The 21700-nt window shown below is 43.4% G+C and overlaps 1 protein-coding gene and 1 long non-coding RNA gene across 6 annotated transcripts in view; one reads left to right on the top strand and one right to left on the bottom strand.

The window, feature by feature from the left end:
* Window positions 1–21700, bottom strand: part of LOC107267742 (low-density lipoprotein receptor-related protein 2) — a 35056-nt gene that overhangs the window by 4924 nt on the left and 8432 nt on the right. The window contains exons 2-12 of one of the 2 annotated variants that reach the window (XM_015739766.2): window positions 14983–15138; window positions 14099–14230; window positions 10817–11068; window positions 10471–10722; window positions 10237–10353; window positions 2955–10142; window positions 2254–2883; window positions 1778–2173; window positions 1091–1658; window positions 739–982; window positions 46–647 (exon numbers count right to left, since the gene is read on the bottom strand). In XM_015739766.2, the coding sequence (XP_015595252.1) occupies window positions 46–647; window positions 739–982; window positions 1091–1658; window positions 1778–2173; window positions 2254–2883; window positions 2955–10142; window positions 10237–10353; window positions 10471–10722; window positions 10817–11068; window positions 14099–14230; window positions 14983–15138 (10537 nt within the window). Of the gene's footprint in view, window positions 1–45; window positions 648–738; window positions 983–1090; window positions 1659–1777; window positions 2174–2253; window positions 2884–2954; window positions 10143–10236; window positions 10354–10470; window positions 10723–10816; window positions 11094–14098; window positions 14231–14982; window positions 15139–21700 lie in introns of those variants that run through there. The other variant, XM_025085114.1, reaches the window with a different exon arrangement.
* On the top strand, window positions 16744–21640 carry LOC112494372. Of its 4 annotated transcripts, none has more exons than XR_003059739.1 (6): window positions 16744–17134; window positions 17220–17372; window positions 17620–17837; window positions 18018–19277; window positions 19340–20546; window positions 20849–21640. It is a non-coding gene; the product is annotated as an uncharacterized LOC112494372 (long non-coding RNA). The 4 variants fall into 4 exon arrangements; XR_003059738.1 differs by having other exon boundaries at window positions 17600–17837; XR_003059737.1 differs by having other exon boundaries at window positions 17220–17837; window positions 20849–21247; window positions 21320–21640.

The raw sequence follows: 21700 nt of genomic DNA, 5'->3' as shown, positions 1-21700 counted from the left end.
CCTCTTAACCCTTGTGGAATATGAATTTGTTTCAGTATTACTTACTTCCAGTACCAGGGTATACACTTCTCATCAGGTGGTCCACATCGATGCTGTCCATCTGTACAATTGGCTCTGCAGGTTCTGCCATGCTGGTCTAGATAAAATTGATTCGGGCAAGCGCACTTGTAGGAAGTGATGCCAGGTTGACCGTAACCTTCTAGCAAGTAAGAACTCGCTGGTGGTGAAATTAGACAAAGATGGGAGCAATTATTCTTCAAACAGGGATTATTGTAAGGAAGCTGTCTGAGCGGATGGTAGACGTGGATGTCATATGGCCTGTGAGTCGTGTTGCGTAGAACTTTGAGATGAGAACCAGAGAATTTCTCTGCCTTGCTGATAGCCTTGAGGTTCCAGTCTGTCCAGTAGATGTAGTCATCGAATACCGTTATGGCAAACACGTGGGGCACTGCCGTACCAGAGAGTACTCTGCGACGATTGTGACCCTCCAGATCAGCAAAATCAATGTAATGAAGATGAGCATCAGCCCAGAAGATCCTATCAGTGAAGTAGTCGATAGTGAGTGCGTTGGGCCAAGCCAGACCATCGTTCCAGGTTAAGATTCGCGTGAAGTTGCTACCGTCCATTCCCATTTTACCAATGTAAGCCTGACAGAGAAATTGAACCAGTTCAATAAGATGTTCGTGCCTCGTCTTGCAAGGCCAAGTCTTGCTATCTCAAACTAAAAAGCAACTATACCTGAAGATGCCAGGATGTGAAGTACAGGTATCCAGTACCAGGATGAACGACTATTGCTCTTGGATCAATGACTCCATTCAGCAATGTCTTTCTATTGGTACCATCAAGTTCAGCTACCTCCAAGTGTTTGGAGTGTCTATCCAGCCAATAAAGTTTACGTCCTATCCAATCAACAGCAATACCTTCAAGACCATGACTGTCGTGCCTAATTATTGGTTCCTTTTCACCTCCTGCCAATGACGCCCTGGGTAGATTAAAGTTTAAATGCATTATTACCACCAATGTACATACATTCTCAGGATAGTATCAACTTCTAATTCAAGATTAGAGTTCTTTTTAAATTTTGTCCTACCTGAATATTGTTTTAGCAGTAACATCACAGAAGTAAAGCTTCTCCTGGACGTAGTCCGCGTCAAGGGCAACGACATTAATGAGATCCTGGTGCATGAGACTATATTGGGAAGCATCCGTTGTCATGTTCCTAACGTAGTACTTGTTCGTGAAGATGAGCCATGGCTCTATGTTGTCACGACGTTTACACGTGTGCTCATCCGCAGCACGGTCGTAGTAGAGCTCGTTGCACTTACAATAGTAACTACCCGGAGTGTTCTCGCACTGTTGGCTACACACCTGGGGCGTCTCTATGCACTCGTCGATATCCGCACAAGCTTTCCCGTCCTTCAGGAGTTTATATCCCGGATTGCACTCGCAATAGAAACTAGTCGGAGTATCTACACATCTGTGACCGCACTGATTCATCTCTACTTGAGCACATTCGTCCACGTTGCAATGAGCTGGTTCATCGCTCTCGTCTGCACAGTCTGGTTCTTTGTTGCACACCAATTGTTGGTCAATGCACATTTTGTTTGCGCATTGGAATTCGTTTGGATTGGCACACGTGCTGCCTTTGTCTTTGCTTGCTGCAGGAAAGCAGAAAGAGATTAGAAATATTATAAATCTACTATTGCATTCAGATTGAAGAAATTAGGATTTTGAATATTTTAAAAGAAACGTCATTGAGAAATCATTCATCACTTACGACAGTCCGCTTCGTCTGATTGATCGCCGCAGTCGTCCTGACCGTCGCAACGGAATTGCTTCCTGATGCACTTGAAGTTGTGACAGGTGAATTCGTTCGAAGTGCAAGCCTTGTATTTGGAGTTGCAGAATTTCCCTTCGTCACTCCCGTCGCCGCAGTCATTGTCATGATCGCAAAGCCAGTTTTTATTGAGGCATCTTCCGTTGTTACAGGTGAATCGATCCTCGCCACAAGATACCGGTTCAGGACAATGATGCAAGGTTACATTCTCATCAGCACCATCCACGCAGTCAGGATCCCCATCACAGAGCCACTTCTTGGGAATGCACTGGGCCCTGTTCCAGGCTTTGTTAGCTGTGCATGTGAACTCAGTCTCTTCGTCACACTTTCTATCATCTGAAACGAAGTTATAATTGTTAATAAATTAATGACACCCACAAGACTCAATGGTTTACAACAAAGCTAGAGGTACTTACTGCACTGATGACGTTCGTCTTCGTCAGAATTATCAAGACAATCGTTATCCCCGTCGCATATGTAAATCCTAGGTATACAGTTTCCATTGTCACAAGTAAACAAATCACCGAAACAAGTCCTGCTCTCCGAATGACAATATTCTGGCGGTTCGTCACTTCCATCCAAGCAATCATCGTCACCGTCGCAGTGCCAGGTCGCTGGTATACACCTGTGATTAGGACAGCGAAAGCTGTTCTGAGGACACGTTCTCTGAGCACAATGAAGCGGGTCTTCGTCGCTGTTATCTCCGCAATCGTTATCGCCATCGCAGAGCCAATAAGGTTCGACGCAGATGTTTGTTTTCTCACACTTGAGATGATGTCGTGGACAGGTTGTGTTCCTTGGACACCGCTCGTGTGTCTCATCAGAAGTGACATTGTCCTTGCAGTCATTGACACCGTTACAGACCTGAGACAAGGGTATGCAGCGATAATTGGCGCACGTGAATTCTTCTGGTCCACATTCTGGATAAACGCAACCCTCTTCGTCGCTGCCGTCGCGGCAATCATTCTCATGATCGCACTTCCACGTTTTGTAGATGCAGCGACCGTTGTTGCAGCGGAACTCATTGGGACTGCATGAATGGTAAGCTGCGAAGAAGACAGCGATTAGAGATTAATTTACTTTGACATTCGTAATCAATAATATATTTCGGACTTACAGCAATAGTTGGTATCCTCGTCTGATCCGTCGCCGCAGTCGTCATCGCCGTCGCAGGCCCACATTCGTGAGATACATTTGCCATTTCTGCAGGCAAATTTCGGAGAATCGCAGGTGACATTCTTAGGTACACACATTCTGCCGTCGTTGACCAGTCTGCTGTTGTCGTCGCATTTACATTCCGCCGAACCATTGGGTGCTGGATGACATGACTGATCACAGCCGCCATTCCTAATATTGCACGGATTGACACTGCACTGTTGTCTGGCTGGTGAAAAAATGTGAAGGTCCCTCGGTGAGTCTTCTAAACGCTTTACCAATTCTACTTTGTTAGCTCCAGTGTGCTTTTCGGCACGGTAAACTCCTCTCAGTTGAAGATCCGTCCAGTAGATGTGCTCTCTGAACACTGTTATAGCGAAGGGATAGATAGTGGCGCTGACTAGGACTTGCCTGTTGTTCCCGTCCAGGTCGGATCTTTCAATTTTCTCACGCACCGCGTCCGTCCAGTACAGCATCTGCTCATCATAATCCACAGCCAGGCCACTGGGCTGGGACAAATCGTGCTCGATAATAGCCTTCTTCAAAGAACCAGCCATGGTCGTCCTGAAGATCTTTCCTGAAGTGCCAAATCGGCCCCAGTCGGTAAAGTAAAGCGTCCCGTTACAAGGATCTACGACAATGGCCCTTGGTCTATCGACACGAGCTATCATCACCAGGTCAGACCCGTCGATGTTCATGGCGTAGATACTATTGTTCGACGAATCAGTCCAGTAAATCTTTTTCTGGGTCCAATCGTAGGATATTCCCTCGGGATTGATGCCTTTGGTGATGAGATTGTGAATGTCCATCGATGAAGGGTTGTCGGCCTGCATCCAAGCGATCTTAGTCCAGGGTCTGATCTGAGTAAAGAGTAACTTCTTGTCCTGGTAGTCAAAATCTACACCCACCACGTTTGTCAGGTTGCCTACTGGTTTGAAGGGAATACTCGTCACGCGGGTATCCAAATTAATGGACCTTATTTCTGTTCTTGTCGCAAAGACAAGGTACTCTGCTACATTTTCACAAGACTTCCCATCAGCCGACAACTTTCCAGTGGCGCAGTCGCACTTCTGCAAACTTGGACTCGAGGATGGGAATGCAAAGCAAAGTTGTTGACAACCGCCATAGTTGTTACCAGCACAAGGATTCGTATTGTCGGACGGTTGGGTGCTCTGATCGTATATAACAATATCCCTGAGTTTAGGTAAGTTTGTCCTGACCGGGATGGGCAGACTTATGTTTCCAGGCTGCTTGCTGGCTCGGAAGACAGTTGCTAAATTTCGGTCAACCCAGTAGACGTCCATACCGTAGATAGCTACTCCCATAGGATTGGGTAAGTTCCGTCTGATGACCTGTTGATTACCACCGGTATACGAGACCTTCTGTATCACATCGAATTTGGAGTCCACCCAGTAGACGTCGTGGGTCATGATATCAATTGCAAGGTCGCGCGGTGTACTGATACCGGATGTAACCACTGGTGTCCAGTTGGTACCATCTAAATAAGCCTTTCCTATCTTAGGATATTGACCGTAATCAATCCAGTACAGTAATCTCTTGATTGGATTTACAGCTAGTTCTCTGGGCGCATCCGTAGTCGTCTTAACTAGAATTTTTCTATTGCTACCATCAAGTCGGCACACCTCCACGTAATTGTCGTGGGGGAACACGTTCGAGAAATAAAGATTTCCAGCTATCCAGTCGATAGTCAGACCACGGATACCATTGGAGCCAATGCCATCTTTAATAATTTGCTGAATCTCGGTACCGTTAGGTCTCACCCTGTAGATTCCATTCCACATGCCTCTATTAAATTCCACCCAGTAGATCCAGTTCTCAGCATAAAGGACGTCCACGTGAAGAATATGATGACCACTTCCTGCAATTGGTACCATTGCCTCTTTTGCATCACTCAGACTGTATCCTCTAGCCACATCCAATTGGGTGACAACTGCGAATGTCTTGAAAGGTTCACATCTGGTATCACTGACATTGTAATACTCTATTCCACATGCGCAGACCCTTGTGCCACCAGTAGATGGTAGACATAGTTGTTCGCAGCCTCCATTTCCATTAAGACAAGGGTGCGAACCAGTGACACGTTTCTTATAGATGGTAAGAGTCTTCAACTCTGAATCATTATCAATGATGATTTTTGGATTGTTGCCTTTGGGCAGATCTACTCTCTCTACTTTGTCATGCAGCTGATCCAGATAGTAGAGCTTCGAGTCATGAACAGCCAGGGCCTTAGGAAGAGCTATGTTATTGACTGCGGAGAGAATAACATTGGTAAGAGTTCCATCGGTGGTCATAGACTTGATGAAACAAGGATACTGAGTACTGTAATAGATCAATTTACTAGGGATGTCTATAGTGATAGCTTCCAGCCTCTCGTTACTCTCAAGCAGGACGAGAGGATTGCTACCGTCCATGTTGACTCTTCCTATTTTGACTGGTACGCCAAAACCACCTTCGTCGACCCAGAAGATGTGACCTTCTAGAGGATCAACACACATGGATTTCGGCTTGGCTACGGAGTACTTATTACCGTCATTTGCCAAAATGATGGTCCTGTACTTGATCTTTCCATCCAATTTAATGGCTTCTATATTAGAGGCGAATTTATTACCGATAAAGAGATTTCTACCAAGCCAATCCAGAGCAAATGTATATGGGGAACCAACGATTCCTGTGTCTCCCGCCGGATTTGGGAATTCGGTTCTGTTGCCACCTAGATAGGGGATAGTATAAATGGTTCCATTCTCCTCATCACCCTCCTTTCCTTGAATCCAGTATATAATCTTGTCCCGTCGATCGTAATCGATGAACCTGCCACCTTCCACGCCGACGACTGGGGTGATGTATCCAGTTGTCGTATCACCAGGAGTCAGAGAGACATCGACTATCTGTGATCCACGTAGGATCATTAGATAAGGTGTATCTTCTTCAACACAATTACCATCAGGCATGAGTTTGAAGCCTACTTGACACTTGCATCTGTATCCTGAGGAAGTACTAGGTGACAACAAGCACAGATGAGCACAGGTATTATTAGCACAAGGATTTGGTAAAATAGGTTGAAGTACAGGATGGTGAACATGGATGGAAAGCGGTTGGGAGATCAGATGCGAGATGACAGTTTGATTGGTACCCTTAAACTTGTGTGCAGACAAAACTCGATTAAGTTGTCTATCAGTCCAGTACATCGTATCCTCGAACAAGGTAAGAGAGTGAGGATGAAGAAGGTAATGGGAGCTAGCAAGGACTTGTTGTCTTCCAGAACCGTCGTAGAGACACGTATCGATAAAGTCCAGTTTGCTATCTGCAAAGTAGATCCTCTTGTTGGCTATGTCCAGGGCTAAACCATTAGGCCAATAAATTTTACTGCTGATAATAGTCGAGCGATTAGTTCCATCCATTCCAATTCTTTCTATACGTGGATTCTCGCCCCAGTCTGTCCAGAACAACCAACGCGTGCCAGGACTCGGATCCAGACACATCCCTCGGGGTTGGGTAATGTTCTCTTTAACTAGGACCATCCTGTTGGCACCAGTCTCCTTGGCTACTTCTATTGTATTTAATTTTGAATCCAACCAATATAAATTCTGACCAATCCAATCGTAGGCGAGTCCTTCTACCAAGTCCAGTCCAGTCGATATCACATCCTGGGGATCACTACCTCTGTCTAGCCTCGAGATCTTCTTCAGTTTCATATCCGACCAGAATATAGTACCAGTGTGCATATTACTGGCAATTGCCACAACATTTTCAACCGTGACCGATACTCTCTCCAAAACTTGGTCCTGCAGGTCGGCGACAAGGATCGTGTGTCTGTTGGAAATTATGAGGAAGGCAGCGCTGTGATTGAAAGCCTTGCAGGTATGATTGTCACGTTCCAGGAGGTAACCATCGACGCAGCTACAGAAGTAACTTCCTTTGGTATTGGTACATTGCTGAGAGCAACGTCCTGGTGGATCGCACTCGTTCGTATCCTGACATGTGAATTTATCAGCGCTTAATTCTTCACCAGGTGGACATACGCACTGTGCACCCAGTGGAGTTTGTATACACTCGTTACTGCAGAGCCCATCCTGATGCTGGCATTCAGCCAGGATACAACCTAAGCCTTCATCAGCGCCATTAGGACAATCAGGATGACTATCGCAAACATTAGTGATATTGATGCATTTGTTTGTCACATTAGGACACTTCCACTCGTGAGAGTCGCACTTGAAAGGTGGTGGACCGCAGGCATGTAACGTTGAGTCCTCGTCAGAACCATCCCCACAGTCATCCTTACCGTCACAAATGTAAGCCTTGAAGATACAATGTGAATTTTGACACTTGAAATATCCAGTGGGACAGTCCACTTCACCGCAGGTTGACGGCTCGTCAGATTTGTCCTGACAATCGGGTGTACCATCGCAATACCAGCTTTTTGGTAAGCAAATTCCATCACTGGCGCATTGGAATTGTTTATCCAGGTTGCACTGATCTGGTGCCAGCGAAGGACAACCAATCTCGTCACTGGCATCGTTACAATCTTTGATTCCGTCGCACTTGTACGACTCCAGGACGCACATCTTCTGATCCGCACAGGTGAACTGCGTGCTGAGACAAGTGACTGGAGGACAGTCCATCTCGTCCTGCTGATCGAAACAGTCATTATCGCCATCGCAGACCCAGGACTGAGGTATACAGTGTCCTGATCTAGGACAGGTGAATTGGAAGTAAGCACAGGTCTTGGCGGCACAGAATTCACCTTCGTCTGAACTGTCCCCGCAGTCATTTTCCGAATCGCACTTCCACGTCAACGGGATACAGCGGTTGTTCGCGCAGGCAAACTGACTACCACTACAAGTTCCCTTTGGACAACCCGTCTCATCGCTGTAGTCCCCGCAGTCGTTCTCGGAGTCACACCTGAACCTCATAGGGATACACCTGCCAGATTTACAGGCAAACTCATTAGGACCGCAGGTCGGTTTTGTACAGTTCTGCATCTCGTCACTGTTATCCAAGCAATCATCATCGCCATCGCAAACCCAAGACTGTGGAACGCAACGTTGATTGGCACAGGTGAAATCCCACACATTAGGACATGCCAGGACGGGTGGTTCCGTCTCCGGATCAGCAGCGCAGGTCCTTCCGTTACCTTGAAGTCTCTCGCCATAGGGACAGCCGCAAACTCCAGTAAGTTTAGATGTTCTGAAGCGGTTAGTATTGTTTTGGGGTATTGCGAAGCACAGTTTCTCACAGCCTCCGTTGTTTATTGAGCAAGGATTATCAGAGGTAGGGCTCTGAATGTCACGACTGAACACCTTCACACCGTACAGACGATTCGTGGGTGGTTCACTCACAAGAATCGATTCCTGTTCTCCAGTTTCTTTGTTCAATCTCACAATAGCGTCGAGTCTCCAGTCGGTAATGTACATCCACTGCTCATGGATGGCTATCGAGAAAGGATGCCGTATGAGCCGTGAGCTGATAGTTTTGACATCGGTACCGTCGAGATTTGAATGTTGGACATGATCCAGAAGAGCGTCACACCAGTAGAGCCTATCCTTGGTGAAATCAATAGCCAATCCATTGGGCCAACCCAGAGTAAGATTTTTAAAGACCATCAAATTGGAGCCATCCGCATGAGCTCTGCTGATGTTGGCAGGTCTGTCCCATTCAGAGAAAAATATATAACCGTGGTTAGGATGTATAACAATGGCTCTGGGTCTCTTGAGATTCTTCAGAAGAGTTCTGCGGTAAGTGACGTTCCTAGTACTGAGGACGTTCAAGGTACCTTTACGAGAATCAATATAATAAAGATTCTTGGCGGCCCAGTCGACCGCAAGACCCTCAACACCTTCGTTCTGACTAGCTAAAACAATTTCCCTTCCGGTACCGTTCTGGTGCACGCGATAGATCACATCCTGGAGTACGTCGCTGTAGTAGATGTACTGATCATGAGCATCGTAGTCCAGGCCGACAAATCTGGCTCTTCTTGAGACAACAGGCAGTATCGCATCACTGAATCCTTCCATGACAGGGTCCAGGACTCTGCCCTTGATGAATCTCTGCTGAGTGTACATAAGGAACTCTTGAACCAGGTTACAATTTCTCTGATCAGTGGACAATCTCCAACCGATATTGCAGGCGCAACGATAAGCCAATCCCGTTTCGCGACCTCCAGCAGCTGTTACTATACACATATGCTGACAGCCGCCGTTGTTGTTACCACAGGGATTTGAAACCATCGGTTGCGCCAGAGGATGCAGAACCTTAACGGCCTTGGCTTCTCTCGCCTTGAAGATGCTCTGTATGGAATAATCGCCCTGAGTCTTGTCGACGCTCATCACTGCCTGTTTGGTGCTGTCCGACCAAAATATTCTGTTCTCAAACATAGTGAGTCTAAGGGGCGAAGGAACGCTGGCACCCCTTAGCACCATTACTCTACCCCGACCCATGTAATCCGCAGTCTCAATATAATCTAAAAGCGAATCGCACCAATAAACACGTCCCGTGATAACATCAACGGCAACACCCGAGACTTTGTAGGCCGCTTCGGAAACGATAGGAAACGTCGAGGTCCCGTCCATGTTCGCCCGTAGCACTTGTTTCGTATCAGCAATGAACATCAGACCGACGGTAGGATCCAGGGCAATATCAACAGGACCAGTAAGATTGGAGCCCAGGGCTATACCGTGATAACGTCCGTTCAGCTCAAAGACATCGATCTTCTGCACGACTGAGTCCACGACGTACAGCTTCTGCCCGATCCAGTCGACAGCAATAGAAATCGGTGACCAGGAACCAGGAAGTGATATTTCCAAATCCGAACTACTCGCGTTACCATTAAGCGATTGAGAATGAACTTTTCTGGTCTTGATGTCGCTCCAGAAGAAGAGGTTCGTGCTATAGTAGTAATCGATACCACTGGCACCAGTAGGAATGGCGATCTGCGTTACGTCGTCACCGGTAGCTTTCATCCTCCAGATGGAACGATCCTCAGCGAGCAGCAACTCCAGCGCTGATGTGTTCTCAGCCCTGCACTGATTACGACCGTGCAAAACGTACCCGGGGGCGCAGCTGCAGATGTAGGAACCATCTGTATTCTGGCATAGCTGCTCGCAAAAGCCCCATTCCGAGCACTCGTCTCTGTCTACACATAAGACATACAAGATCAAGATCATCCTCGGATCATCTCACAGACCCACTACTTATAATACAATCGATCATTTCCGCTCTCTACCTACCTATACAGCTTCTTGAATCATTGCCAAGAATACGTCCCTCAGGACACGAGCATACACCTCCGTCAGGAGACGCGTGACACTTGTACTGACAACTCAGTGCCCCGCACATGTTAACAGCTGCAACAGAGACAACAAGGAGTTAATATATATTCATACCTTACATACAAAATCACCACTAAATTATTTCCTTCGTCAAATAAGAGAAAGTCCTACTGAGCTACTTCGGTGACTTACAGCAAGCAGCTTCCTCGTCAGCACCATCAGCACAATCCTTCTTTCCATCGCATAACTTTGACTTGTCCATGCAGACAGGCTTCTCGCCGTTATCTTTGGCGCAAAGAAACTTATTACTCGGACACACAGTGGTCGTGCAATCCTTCTCGTCAGAGCCGTCAGTGCAATCCCGATAGCCGTCACAGCGAAAACCCTTGGGCATGCATATTGCATTGGCGCATCGAAATTGGTCAGCTGTGCACTGAGCGAAACCTATTGACAGCAAAAATATATGAGTCACGGTAATAATAATTTTTTTTTTTCTAATCGAAATCATTCAATTCTTATCATCAATCGTTGAACCTACTGCAGTGCTCCTCGTCGCTATTGTCACCGCAGTCATCCCTGTGGTTGCATCTGGCAGTCTGCTCGACGCATCGCAGCGTCGTGTTGCATCTGAATTGACCGAGTCTACAAGGTTTTGCATCGGTCGGACAACCTTCTTCGTCTTTGCCATTACGACAGTCCAGGTAGCCGTCGCACTTCTTTGACTTGGGAAAGCAAAGCTCAGGATTGGTACCGCCGCAGCGCACGTCATCAGGCTGACACTTTCTGTAAACTAGGAGCGCCAAGATTTTTCGACACTGAACAAGAGCAGTATTGGGACTTCAGTTTCAGTTTGGAATAAATACAGCGTTACTCGAGCGCAGTTCCAAATTTGCATTCTTACTCTGTAAACGCAAGATTCGTGGGTAACCAATTGTGAGCGAGGAAATAAATATCGAAAAGAAAAAAAATAATTTACTTTAATTAATTTACAAAAAAGTTCCTAAAACATTTCTCATAATTTACAATACCAAAGTCAATGTTATGGTAAGTTTCTCGAAATTGCGCATAACCACAAGCAGTGTTTTCAATGACTTCGGCAACGCGTTATAACAATTAAGTAAAAATTAATAAAGTAAACCAAAGTGCTAGGCGGTATGATAACACGTTGACGATTACTCATTAAAGTGTCAATAATAATTATTATTATAAAACGTAAATACGTCGATATCAAAGTGAAAGCATAAATATGGAAATTCGAAAATAAGGATGACTTAAGTTCTTGTAAATCCAGAGTCTGGAACGCTAACAGTCTGCAATAACAAAATATCCTTCGATACAATTGGATAACTTGAAGAAGCCTGCGGGTTAAACGATCGTATGTACCGTAGCATTGCCGATCGTCATTGTAGGCACGAATTAATTGAGGGTTGAGGTATTGGCTGTCAATGAAATTGACAATGACAAAATTCCAAACGAAGGCTGATTGTCACTTTGAAAGTACACGGCAACAGTGGTACTTTACGCGGAATGAATAATTCATATTAAAATGAGTCAATGGTCAATCGATAATGAATATATTCTATATATATATTCTATATATATATATATATACACACACACACATAAATTTGGCTAAGGAATTCTTTGGAGACGATTTCATTTACGAAGCTTCTTATTTGAGATCACGTGGCTGTTTTGGAGTCCGAACTCAAAGTTTTTCCAGGGTAATAAATGTTTTGCGGGCTCTCACACCAAATTTGTTTATATTTTTTCAATGTTAGATTTGAGTATTTGTTAGGTTAGGCTAAGTTAGGTTAGATTAGCTAAAAATTCCAATGCTGTCACATCCCAAGGTATTAGTTTTTTAAAAAAAAAACATTAGTTTGCTATTTTGCCCCTTAATCTTTCGGGTGCCCAAAATATCCCTTAGGCAAACGTATATACGTATATATGTATATATTATATATCTATATATAATAGGTGCCTACCAAAAGTTTTTGTCTATTAATCAAATTAAAATATTGAAAGGGAATACAGTTTTATAATTTCTGTAGGCAATTCAACTACCCTGAAACTATCAACGAATGAATTGTGTGTAATCGTCATTGTCATCGATTGAACAGTACGTATGTTTTTTTTATGTGAGACACGTCAACGTGCCAGTATACTAGGCGAACATTTTACCTAATACAACTATTCGGATACTAAACTGATAAAATTTGTATTGCTTTGAAGATAGTGAACAACGCGTAATTACTCTTTTAAAAGTCAGTTACTGGGTAAATTAACGATGGACCGTGAAACTTTGAAAATTAATCACGCTTTTCTCAAGCAGCATTATGACACGGACAAGGATTAATAAAAAAGAAGTTCTATAATACAATTTTTTTTAAATGCAATTCTTTGACTTGTTACAAAATACAAAGTCTTGGCAATCGTGACGTTTATTTCCATTGCGTTACATCCATCGGGTTTTATTTAGAGAAAATTTTTTTTCGAAGTAACATTCATCCATGGCACAGTTAATTGTAATTAGATACGCGTCGTTACTGTCGGTACGACTAAAAAATTTCGTTCGGACTAACATACCATTAGTTCGCGTTGGGTTTTTCCCGAGGTAAAACTGACACTAGTTTCGACGATTATAAAATCGTCAAAGAGATCGACGGTTACGTAACCGAGCACCATTTTGCCGTAGAACATGACGCGACGTAACGAGAGGTGTCTATATGCATTTAAAGGTAATCTATTCCAAGAACTTTTGAAAGGCATAAGGAGCGTCGTAGAAAAAAATAATAATTACAACATTTTTTTGTCAGAACATTACTCCCCCTTGGACGATTGAGAAATCGAATATGAAAAATCCAAAGACGACGCACCGATATCGTAAACCGTTCACTTGATAAACGGCTGGAAAGTCAAATAAAAATCCCTACCCAAAGAACTACAGCATACATGGACTTGTAATCGACTCAAATATCCAGCAGAGCAGTCCCTATCTCGAAACTGATACACGTTAAATAAACCCCTTGAAATACTCTGCGTACGGTGAAAAGAAATTCTACAAATACAAAATTGACCAGAATGACGTAAGATCGCGGTACAAATTACATTGAATAGTGAGTGGAGGTAAATTTTAAAAAAAACTTTATTTATTAAAAATTGTATTAAACCCCCGCTGTCCTTTTGTCTGAAGTTAGTCACGTAATAGAGGTTATGTGCTATACAGTTCGAGGTTCAAGATCGACTAGGAATATAAACGAAAGAAGTATTGAAAGCTCGAGTGCACCGGTGGCATAATGGATAGCATGCGGTGAAAGCCGTGAAACGTATTTTTAACAATTTTATTATAAATGTTTCCATGCAGCGACAAAAATATTTAAGTAAAACTTATCAACGTTGTGCCCTCTACCTATGTTTTGACTAACTCGTGGAATCTATTCTGAATGTCACGCAATGTAGGGAAAAGGTCGTTGGAGCCGACGTCCCAGGTATAAGACTTAAGGGTAAACACGCAAGTAGCGTCACAACGCTCGATTACGAATTCAACGTCTCCATTTATACATGAAAATGACATTGATCAATGCACAATTAGTCGAAGAGTCATTTGCATGTATGTTGACGCGTTCCCCATGAGCCTAAGTCATACACGTTAGACAGGCCTGGTTCACATTTGGCGAACGTAACGCGTCGTACGTGCGTCCGCAATACGTATTAAATACGTATCGGCCGACGATTCTTCCTAGAGTCCATTAGGAGAATACAAAGCTACAGTTTGACAATCAAATAAGGAATGACAATTGAAAGTAACTATACTCACTGCAACTGGCTTCGTCGGAACCATCGACGCAGTCTACAGTCACGTCGCATTTTTGATGAGGTGGAATACAGTAAGTTTTATTGAAAATATATTGGTTGCAAGTAATCTGGCCGATATCACATTCGGGCGGTGCTGAAAAGAAAAAGAAAAAAGAAAATCAAAATTCGAATACAAATTATGCAATAATTATATGAACATAGATATAAACCGTGTGACGTCACGAGTGACGATTCTAAGGTATGCCTAGACTTTTTTTCTTCAAATTTTTCACCTGACGACTTCCGGTCATGTCAGCCGGAAAACTCGTTTAAGGAAACAAGTTCCGTAATTTTGCATAACAACGGTTACGATCGTCCCGCGAATGTACGATAATACGGATCAGGATTTAGCCAATCTCACATTGTGAGGATCGCGTCCACGTTTTTTTATTCCCCTTCCCGTCCCTTTCTTTTCCTTTTTTTTTTTACGTGCTCGCGCACGTTGGTTGGTTTTGCGTGTCGTCGGGAAACAAGGTCATGCGCGCTTCCGGTTCGGCGAGCCCCTCGCATAACAATCACTGACGATCGCACCGACTATTACGGGGATCTTTCTTCCGTGTGCAGTATGTAGGTACCTGCATAACCGGAACGATAGATACATTTACCTGATATATATATACGTGTATATTCACCTTTTTAACTTATACACAAATTAACCTAAAATATCTCAAATTTCTATTGCCCCTGGCAGTCCCAATCGTCGCCATCAACAATTCGAACAAGCGTGACAAAAAGTGAGGTTATGTTTAACCTAAAACTAATTTTTAACCTAAACGTATTTGCATGAATCTCATTATTTTGTAAACATAAAGAATACACTTATAGATCTCTATGGCTGATACTTACGACAGTTGTGCAACTCGTCCTCCCCATTGGCACAGTCACGTTGGTAGTTGCAGACCCGTACACCCGGGATGCAAGTACCTTCAAGGCATCGAAACGACCCAGGTGGACAGGAACCTCCGCTGCCATCGCGTGGTAGAATCGACAGAGAAGTGGGATCTGATAAACAATATTCAAAGCGTGATAAGTAAAAGGTTCGATCTAAGTTCGACAAGAATATTATTCTGTAAGGTTACTCTGCTTGGTTTTAATACATTACGCCATTTTGTACGTTAGTTGACAGTACAATGGGCGCCAATGTTTAAAATCCACATTCGGACGGTACGAAACGCGCCCATATTGAGATGACGTAAAATTTAAGTAACGGTTAAAAACAGCTGTGGTGGCGTTTAAAATTAATCAAGATGGCCGACACAATACGAAGACTCGTGAAGGTGTCTTAGCATTTTCTTACAATGACATGTTAAAGCTTGAATAATGTCAATCTACTTCCCCCTCGAGAGACCCCTTTCTAATAAACATGACTAATTGTAAGTATTAATTAGATTGTCGACCTGTGTGATCGATTGTCTCGTGTCGAGCGTAACTGCTCGTATTTGAAATGCCATTAATTCGTCGCAGAAAATGGTCTTTGTATTTTATCAAAGCAATGGAAATTCAAAGGAGAGACCGGCTTGAATAATGTTGGATTAAATTTCCATCAGTCTCCTTTGCCGTGGATTTCTTGGATGGTAACAATTACGCCGAAGACTTTCTTCCGACTACAATAACCGCGGCTATCTTTGTTCCAGAATTGTTCCGTTGAAACGCGTTATTTTCACATTACCAAGAAAGTCCTAATACATTTACAGTATAACTGCAGAAAGTCTGCAGCCATAATCAAACGTACCTATATGTATATAGATATATATGTATTATATATACTTATCATGCTACGTAGGTAAGCTGCCGGTTATATATATACAATACCAAAATTTTGAGATAATCAAGGTTGAAGTTGCAGTAATGCGACCAATCAGAACGCGTTTAAACGGAGCGTAGATGACGTCGCGAGTCAGCCCACAAGGCCTGCTTACACAAGGCCGATAACACTAAGAGTATCGTCTCGTGTATCTTACTCAATTACATGCAGATAAACAGGGACACTACGACGATTAGTGTTATTGGCCTAGTGTAAGCAGGTCTTGCGGGCTGACTCGCGACGTCATCTACGCTCCGTTTAAACGCGTTCTGATTGGTCGCATTACTGCAACTTCAACCTTGATTATCTCAAAATTTTGGTATATGAAATAAAAAATGAAAATACACGTATTTTTTAGAATTTGACAAGGAATGCAACGGTGTTACTACAGTGCGTTTCATAACGAACATCCTGTATACATATATGTATAAGGGCATGCATCTGCATAATCAGAAAATGCAAGGAACGCATGAGGCCCCGCGAGTTTATTAATGGCGGAGGTCGTGTCACATTAAAAGAAAAATTGCCGGCAAAGGATATACATAAAGCTTGTTAAAGTCGAACGTACGCATCCTCCACGAAATACATACAAAGTAGTCGACATTCAGAGAGACTATAAAAAAATGGTCAACGTTTCGTACTTTGGAATTCACATAAGGAACGAAACGCGTCAATTAGCGTCGGCATGGCGTTTATCCACGTGTCCGAGCAGCGTGTCCAATTCGGGTAAAACAAAAGTTCCGCTAGTTGTGACGACGCTGAGAAAAGAAGATCGCTTACGATAGCAGACGCTCTCAATGGGCATATAAAAAGAAACGTTAAAAAGAAACGTAAGACTCACCTAAAAATCGTTCGTAGCCCGTAACGTCTTCTCTTTCGGTAAAGAGAAAGAGTGAGAAGAAAAAACTGTAAGGAAACGACCCAATTTCAATCACGTAGAAATTCCATGAACCACGAACGAAAGCCCTGAAAACTTCTTTGCCGAAATTTCGACGCGAAATGCGTGAGCGATGAGAAAATTTTCGACAAAACCTACACTGATTCGTCACTCTCGAATCTTCTTCGAACGTCCGCCATCTTTGATAGCTTTCTCTCTTCGATTCTCCCTTTGTCGAAATCACCAAGTAAACACATTAGCGTCTTGCCGGAATACTCAAGATAATACAATAAATGCAAGAGCACGATAACAAAGTCGTAAGTTGTAACGTAGTAAATTGTCATCGAAACGTTAGTTTCGCTTAACGATGCCACGCCATTCGATAAAAAAAAATGTTTACAGAGCGACGCCGCTCTTCGGGGTAATAGTCAGTCATTCGGAATGTCGATTATAAGCGCAGAAAAAAACAGAATTAAGATGAAAACAATTGAAGAAAATAATCGAGTCAAGAAAAAAAAAGCAATAGTAAACGGTATTCGGAACGCAACGACCAAGGTAGTCGATGACGTATCGTCATCGTCTCGTAATCGAACACATACGCCCGTTTTCTTCAACGCGGTTCACTGCATAAACTTCGTTTATCTTCAAAATATTAGGTCGAGTCATAAGTATCTGATTAGGTAACAGCACAGTTAAACGGATTTTACGCATTGAACCGCGTCGAAGAAAACGGGCGTTAAAGTCATAACAAACAATCCATTGTGCATCAAGTATATCCTCAGTAACATTCACCAATAACTAGAAGCCATTCCAAGTCCTGTCACCTTGTAACAGAAGTTACCGACAGAAGGACAAGGGTCTGTCATAACCTCAAAAAGATTGTTAGAAAAGCGATAATTCCCCAGTCACTACAATATAAAAATTTTCCTCGGTACTACCAACCACCACCATACCCAATACGGTCAGGACAGTGGATGTACACCGGCTCTTACTTGTATTACGATTAGACATCAGTACCCGGTACGCATTATAACCCACTCACGAATAATAATAACGGCCTTCTATACAAAACTCGATTCGTACGAACCTCCTTGTAGCAAGCGTGCAGCCAGCCAGTCCACGCTGTCTGCACAGACTATACATAGTCTACAAGATACAGTCAACAGAACCGTCGAGCTATAGCTAGACTGAATTTTCCAGACAAGAATTCACCGTCGAACCAAACAAACCCGGTCATTGATACTCCAACTAGCTGTATAGCGCACCTAACCTAAAAAAAGAAGCCCGCGGCACGAAGAATCCAGGTGAACGCAAAGTTGTTGGACAATTGAAAAGTGAATTCCCAATCGCATCGATTGCTATTACCAAACTATTGACGGAATCCAAACGAAAATTCACAGAGAGAAGTCCGTGCGAAGTATCTAAGAAGTGAAGTGAGCCTTCGTCGTACGAAGAGAAGTGAAGAGTGCCGAGAGTCGATGTATATATTGTGTGTTCTGTGTGTGTATGTTTATATGGCGCACGGTAGACCCCGTCGAGGTCCGCGGCGCGGCTCGGGGCCAGAGGAAAGAGACTCCGGTCTCCGAAGTGCAGCGTTCGTGCCAGGCTGCGCGGCCTGGTACCGCAGAACGGAGAACGCTCGCTTCGGAGTACATGGTCCGTGTCTTTACCTACTTGGCAAGCCGGGAGCGCGCACAGCCTCGCAGCCGAGGCTGCGTTGAGCACGTAGAATTCTATGAGAACGTAAAACGGACGCTAACGATAATCCCTCTATCCAGTGTACCACATCCTTTTCTCTTGCTGTGTCTGTCCCGTCTCGATCCTTTGCACTTGGTAAACGGTTCGTATACCGAGTGCTGATGCCCTCACGTATGCAACGGGTGGCGTTCGTAATGATGACCCTGTTCTAATATCATTGATCTGACGGAAACTCGAGTTAAATACGAATTATCGAGCTTGACCGTTGGCAACCTTTATTGGAGATTATTGACAATTCTTAATGGTTACGTAATGACGGACTGAAACGTTTTTTTTTAGACGCGATCGATTTGGATTAATTTTTTTTTTATGTCAACCATATACGGTGTGACGTAAGTACGAAATAGTGGGCGAGGAAGATCGTATGGTTACCGGAGACATATTTAATGGTGATGAAAAATAAATGTATTTTTGAAATATTCACGAAAAAATAATTTTCTCGAGAATTATACCGCGTGGCAAGATTTTCTGGAAATTAATTTCACAGATACCTACGGGCTCTTACGGAGTTGTGAACGCGGCTTCATGATTTTCCCTTCGCCACACCATCAATTGATCATTAGTTTCTTCGAGGTCCGCGCATGCACTCACGTAGCCAAAAGGCTTTCTTGAATAGCGAACCGCAACCAGGCGAACAATGTGTGACGTGGCCTTCGCCGATACAATCGATCGAATTATTTATCATACTTGATCGAGTCCTAGGTAATAAATTTCAATTATCATAAAATCTCACACAAAGTGAATTTTGCATACTTTTTTTTCAGCCAACGACCATCCTTACTCATCCACGGCGATGAAACGCGAACCGTGACGGCGTCGAGTGTGAAAAGAATTCAACTCTTGTGCGAGTTGGCAACAAGGAGACATGGTAGAAGGAAAAAAGATATTTAAAAAAAGGAAGAAAAGAAAAAGAAAAACCGTCTCGCATCGTCGCGAGTCGACGATTTAATGACCTCAGTGAATGATGAATCAGCATGCCTGCCGCTAATTACCTTAAATCTAATTTCACTCGCGACGTACAGAAATTGATCAGCGAGTAAAAACACCTATTTTACATACATGCGTTCCAGACGCATGTCGATAAACGTCGTAACTAAAAAAAAAAATGCCTGAAGCAAAAAAAGGTCAAAATCGAATACATAGGTCTAAAATTACAAATTTTAATTTGACATCTTCCATCTGCGAATTCCGTGTAAAAGATTAGCGCCTTAAGGTCAGCGTATAATCGCGCGATGATTTGACGCGTTAGAATGAAGAATACGTACGATAATTTATGTACGCCTAAGAGAAAAACATAATGGGGGAAACATAAAATAATTAAAGAAAAAAAAAAAAAATGTCAGAAACATCGTACGTATACACACACATAATATATCTAACGACAGTCATGTGACGACAACCGTCGTTGTTTTTTTTTTTCATTCCTGAATCTCGTTATGAACGGTACCTTAAGAGCTCAAACTGTTCCGTGCATATTAAAGTCGTCAGTGGCGTTATAAGGTAGAAGTGCCGCTAATAAGAGGAAGTGGACGGTGTCCATTCTGTGATGGCTGGAATTAAAATAACCTTATAATAAGTCTCGTAAGCGCGTCGCAACATGGCGGCCGGCATCGTCCTCGCCGTGGACGCCACCACGATTACCCTCGGGCACTAAAGTACGACGCAAGAACCACAAGCCAAGATCAGACCGTGCGTAGTATCGCGAATTGAAATCGAAGCGAGCCAGTAGAGTCAGGTCAATGACATAAATTCGAGGTATAAAAAAATAATTGACCATTGGCCACGTTGCGTACTGGCAATAAATTCCACAAAAATTGGCGGGCTCTTTGAATACGAAATTATGCACGACACAAGGTAAATGACTGTACAACGAGTAAAATACGCATTTTTGGTTATAGCTCGATGGAAAATAAATATTGAGAAACTCTGCAGTGTCCTTTTTCAAGAACAAAGGATCCACTTTGAACTAAGGTAGGCTTTTCCTGAAATGCTTTCAGGGTATAAATATTCAATTCACGGTATCTACAGCGTCGATGTTAAATATATATATATATATATATATAGTGCACAGTATAGAGGAACAACGTTGGGTGAGAGCATTTGAACACTCCGAGTGAATCTTCACGGTATCTACAGCGTCGATGTTAAATTCAAGAACAAAGGATCCACTTTGAACTAAGGTAGGCTTTTCCTGAAATGCTTTCAGGGTATAAATATTCAATTCACGGTATCTACAGCGTCGATGTTAAATATATATATATATATATATATAGTGCACAGTATAGAGGAACAACGTTGGGTGAGAGCATTTGAACACTCCGAGTGAATCCTGAGTCAAAGAGGCGGAAGCAGTAAAGGTCGAAAGAGAATTGAGTTACAGAAGAAAGGGAGTTCGGCGAGATGAGATCGAGTGCCGAAGGCATTAAGGAATCTTCTCCCGGAGTAGGAGTGGGTCACCGGCTCACAGTAGTATTATGGATACACGCTATACAAGGAGTTGCCCATAGCTGTAATGAACGTGCATAAATTGTGAGCCACCCTATATATGGGTAAGAGGTATGAACCGCCACGAACAAGTCATAGCTGACAGTCTAACGAAAGAGCCGGAGTCAGCGAATTCCTGGGCAGGGGGTACGGGAGACATCCTCGAGGCCAGATAAACGAATACGGAGGTAACCTGCCAACTGTTGGGTATACCTGTACAATGTATGGTCATATATTAATAACTAGGCGTATTCACATAGATGCAACGAGAGCATACGGTTATTACCGATTACGACCGATCGCGATCGGACGGGCATGGCTGAACGTTAACGAGCTTTTGACGATCCGGTCGCTATCGAAATTACCCAGAACCACCGGGGACTGTCTTATTACGTTACAAGGAAGACCCGGGACTAGCTCTGAGAAATCCAAGCAATTTTCGTCTTGAGGATTGAACGGCGCCTGGGATCCGGGGGTCTTTTATCTATGGCAAATCGTTCGCGTAAGACCCCTGGGAACGGTAACTCTCATCTGCAGAAGTGTTTCATGGAAATCCATCCGGGAATAGAGTCTAACTGTTAAATATATATATATATATATATATATATATATATATATATATATATATATATATATAACAC

Source organism: Cephus cinctus, unplaced genomic scaffold, assembly GCF_000341935.2.
Source record: "Cephus cinctus unplaced genomic scaffold, Ccin1 Ccin1_scaffold0457, whole genome shotgun sequence".
Lineage (NCBI taxonomy): Eukaryota > Metazoa > Arthropoda > Insecta > Hymenoptera > Cephidae > Cephus > Cephus cinctus.
This window is presented reverse-complemented; position numbering and strand designations above follow the sequence as displayed.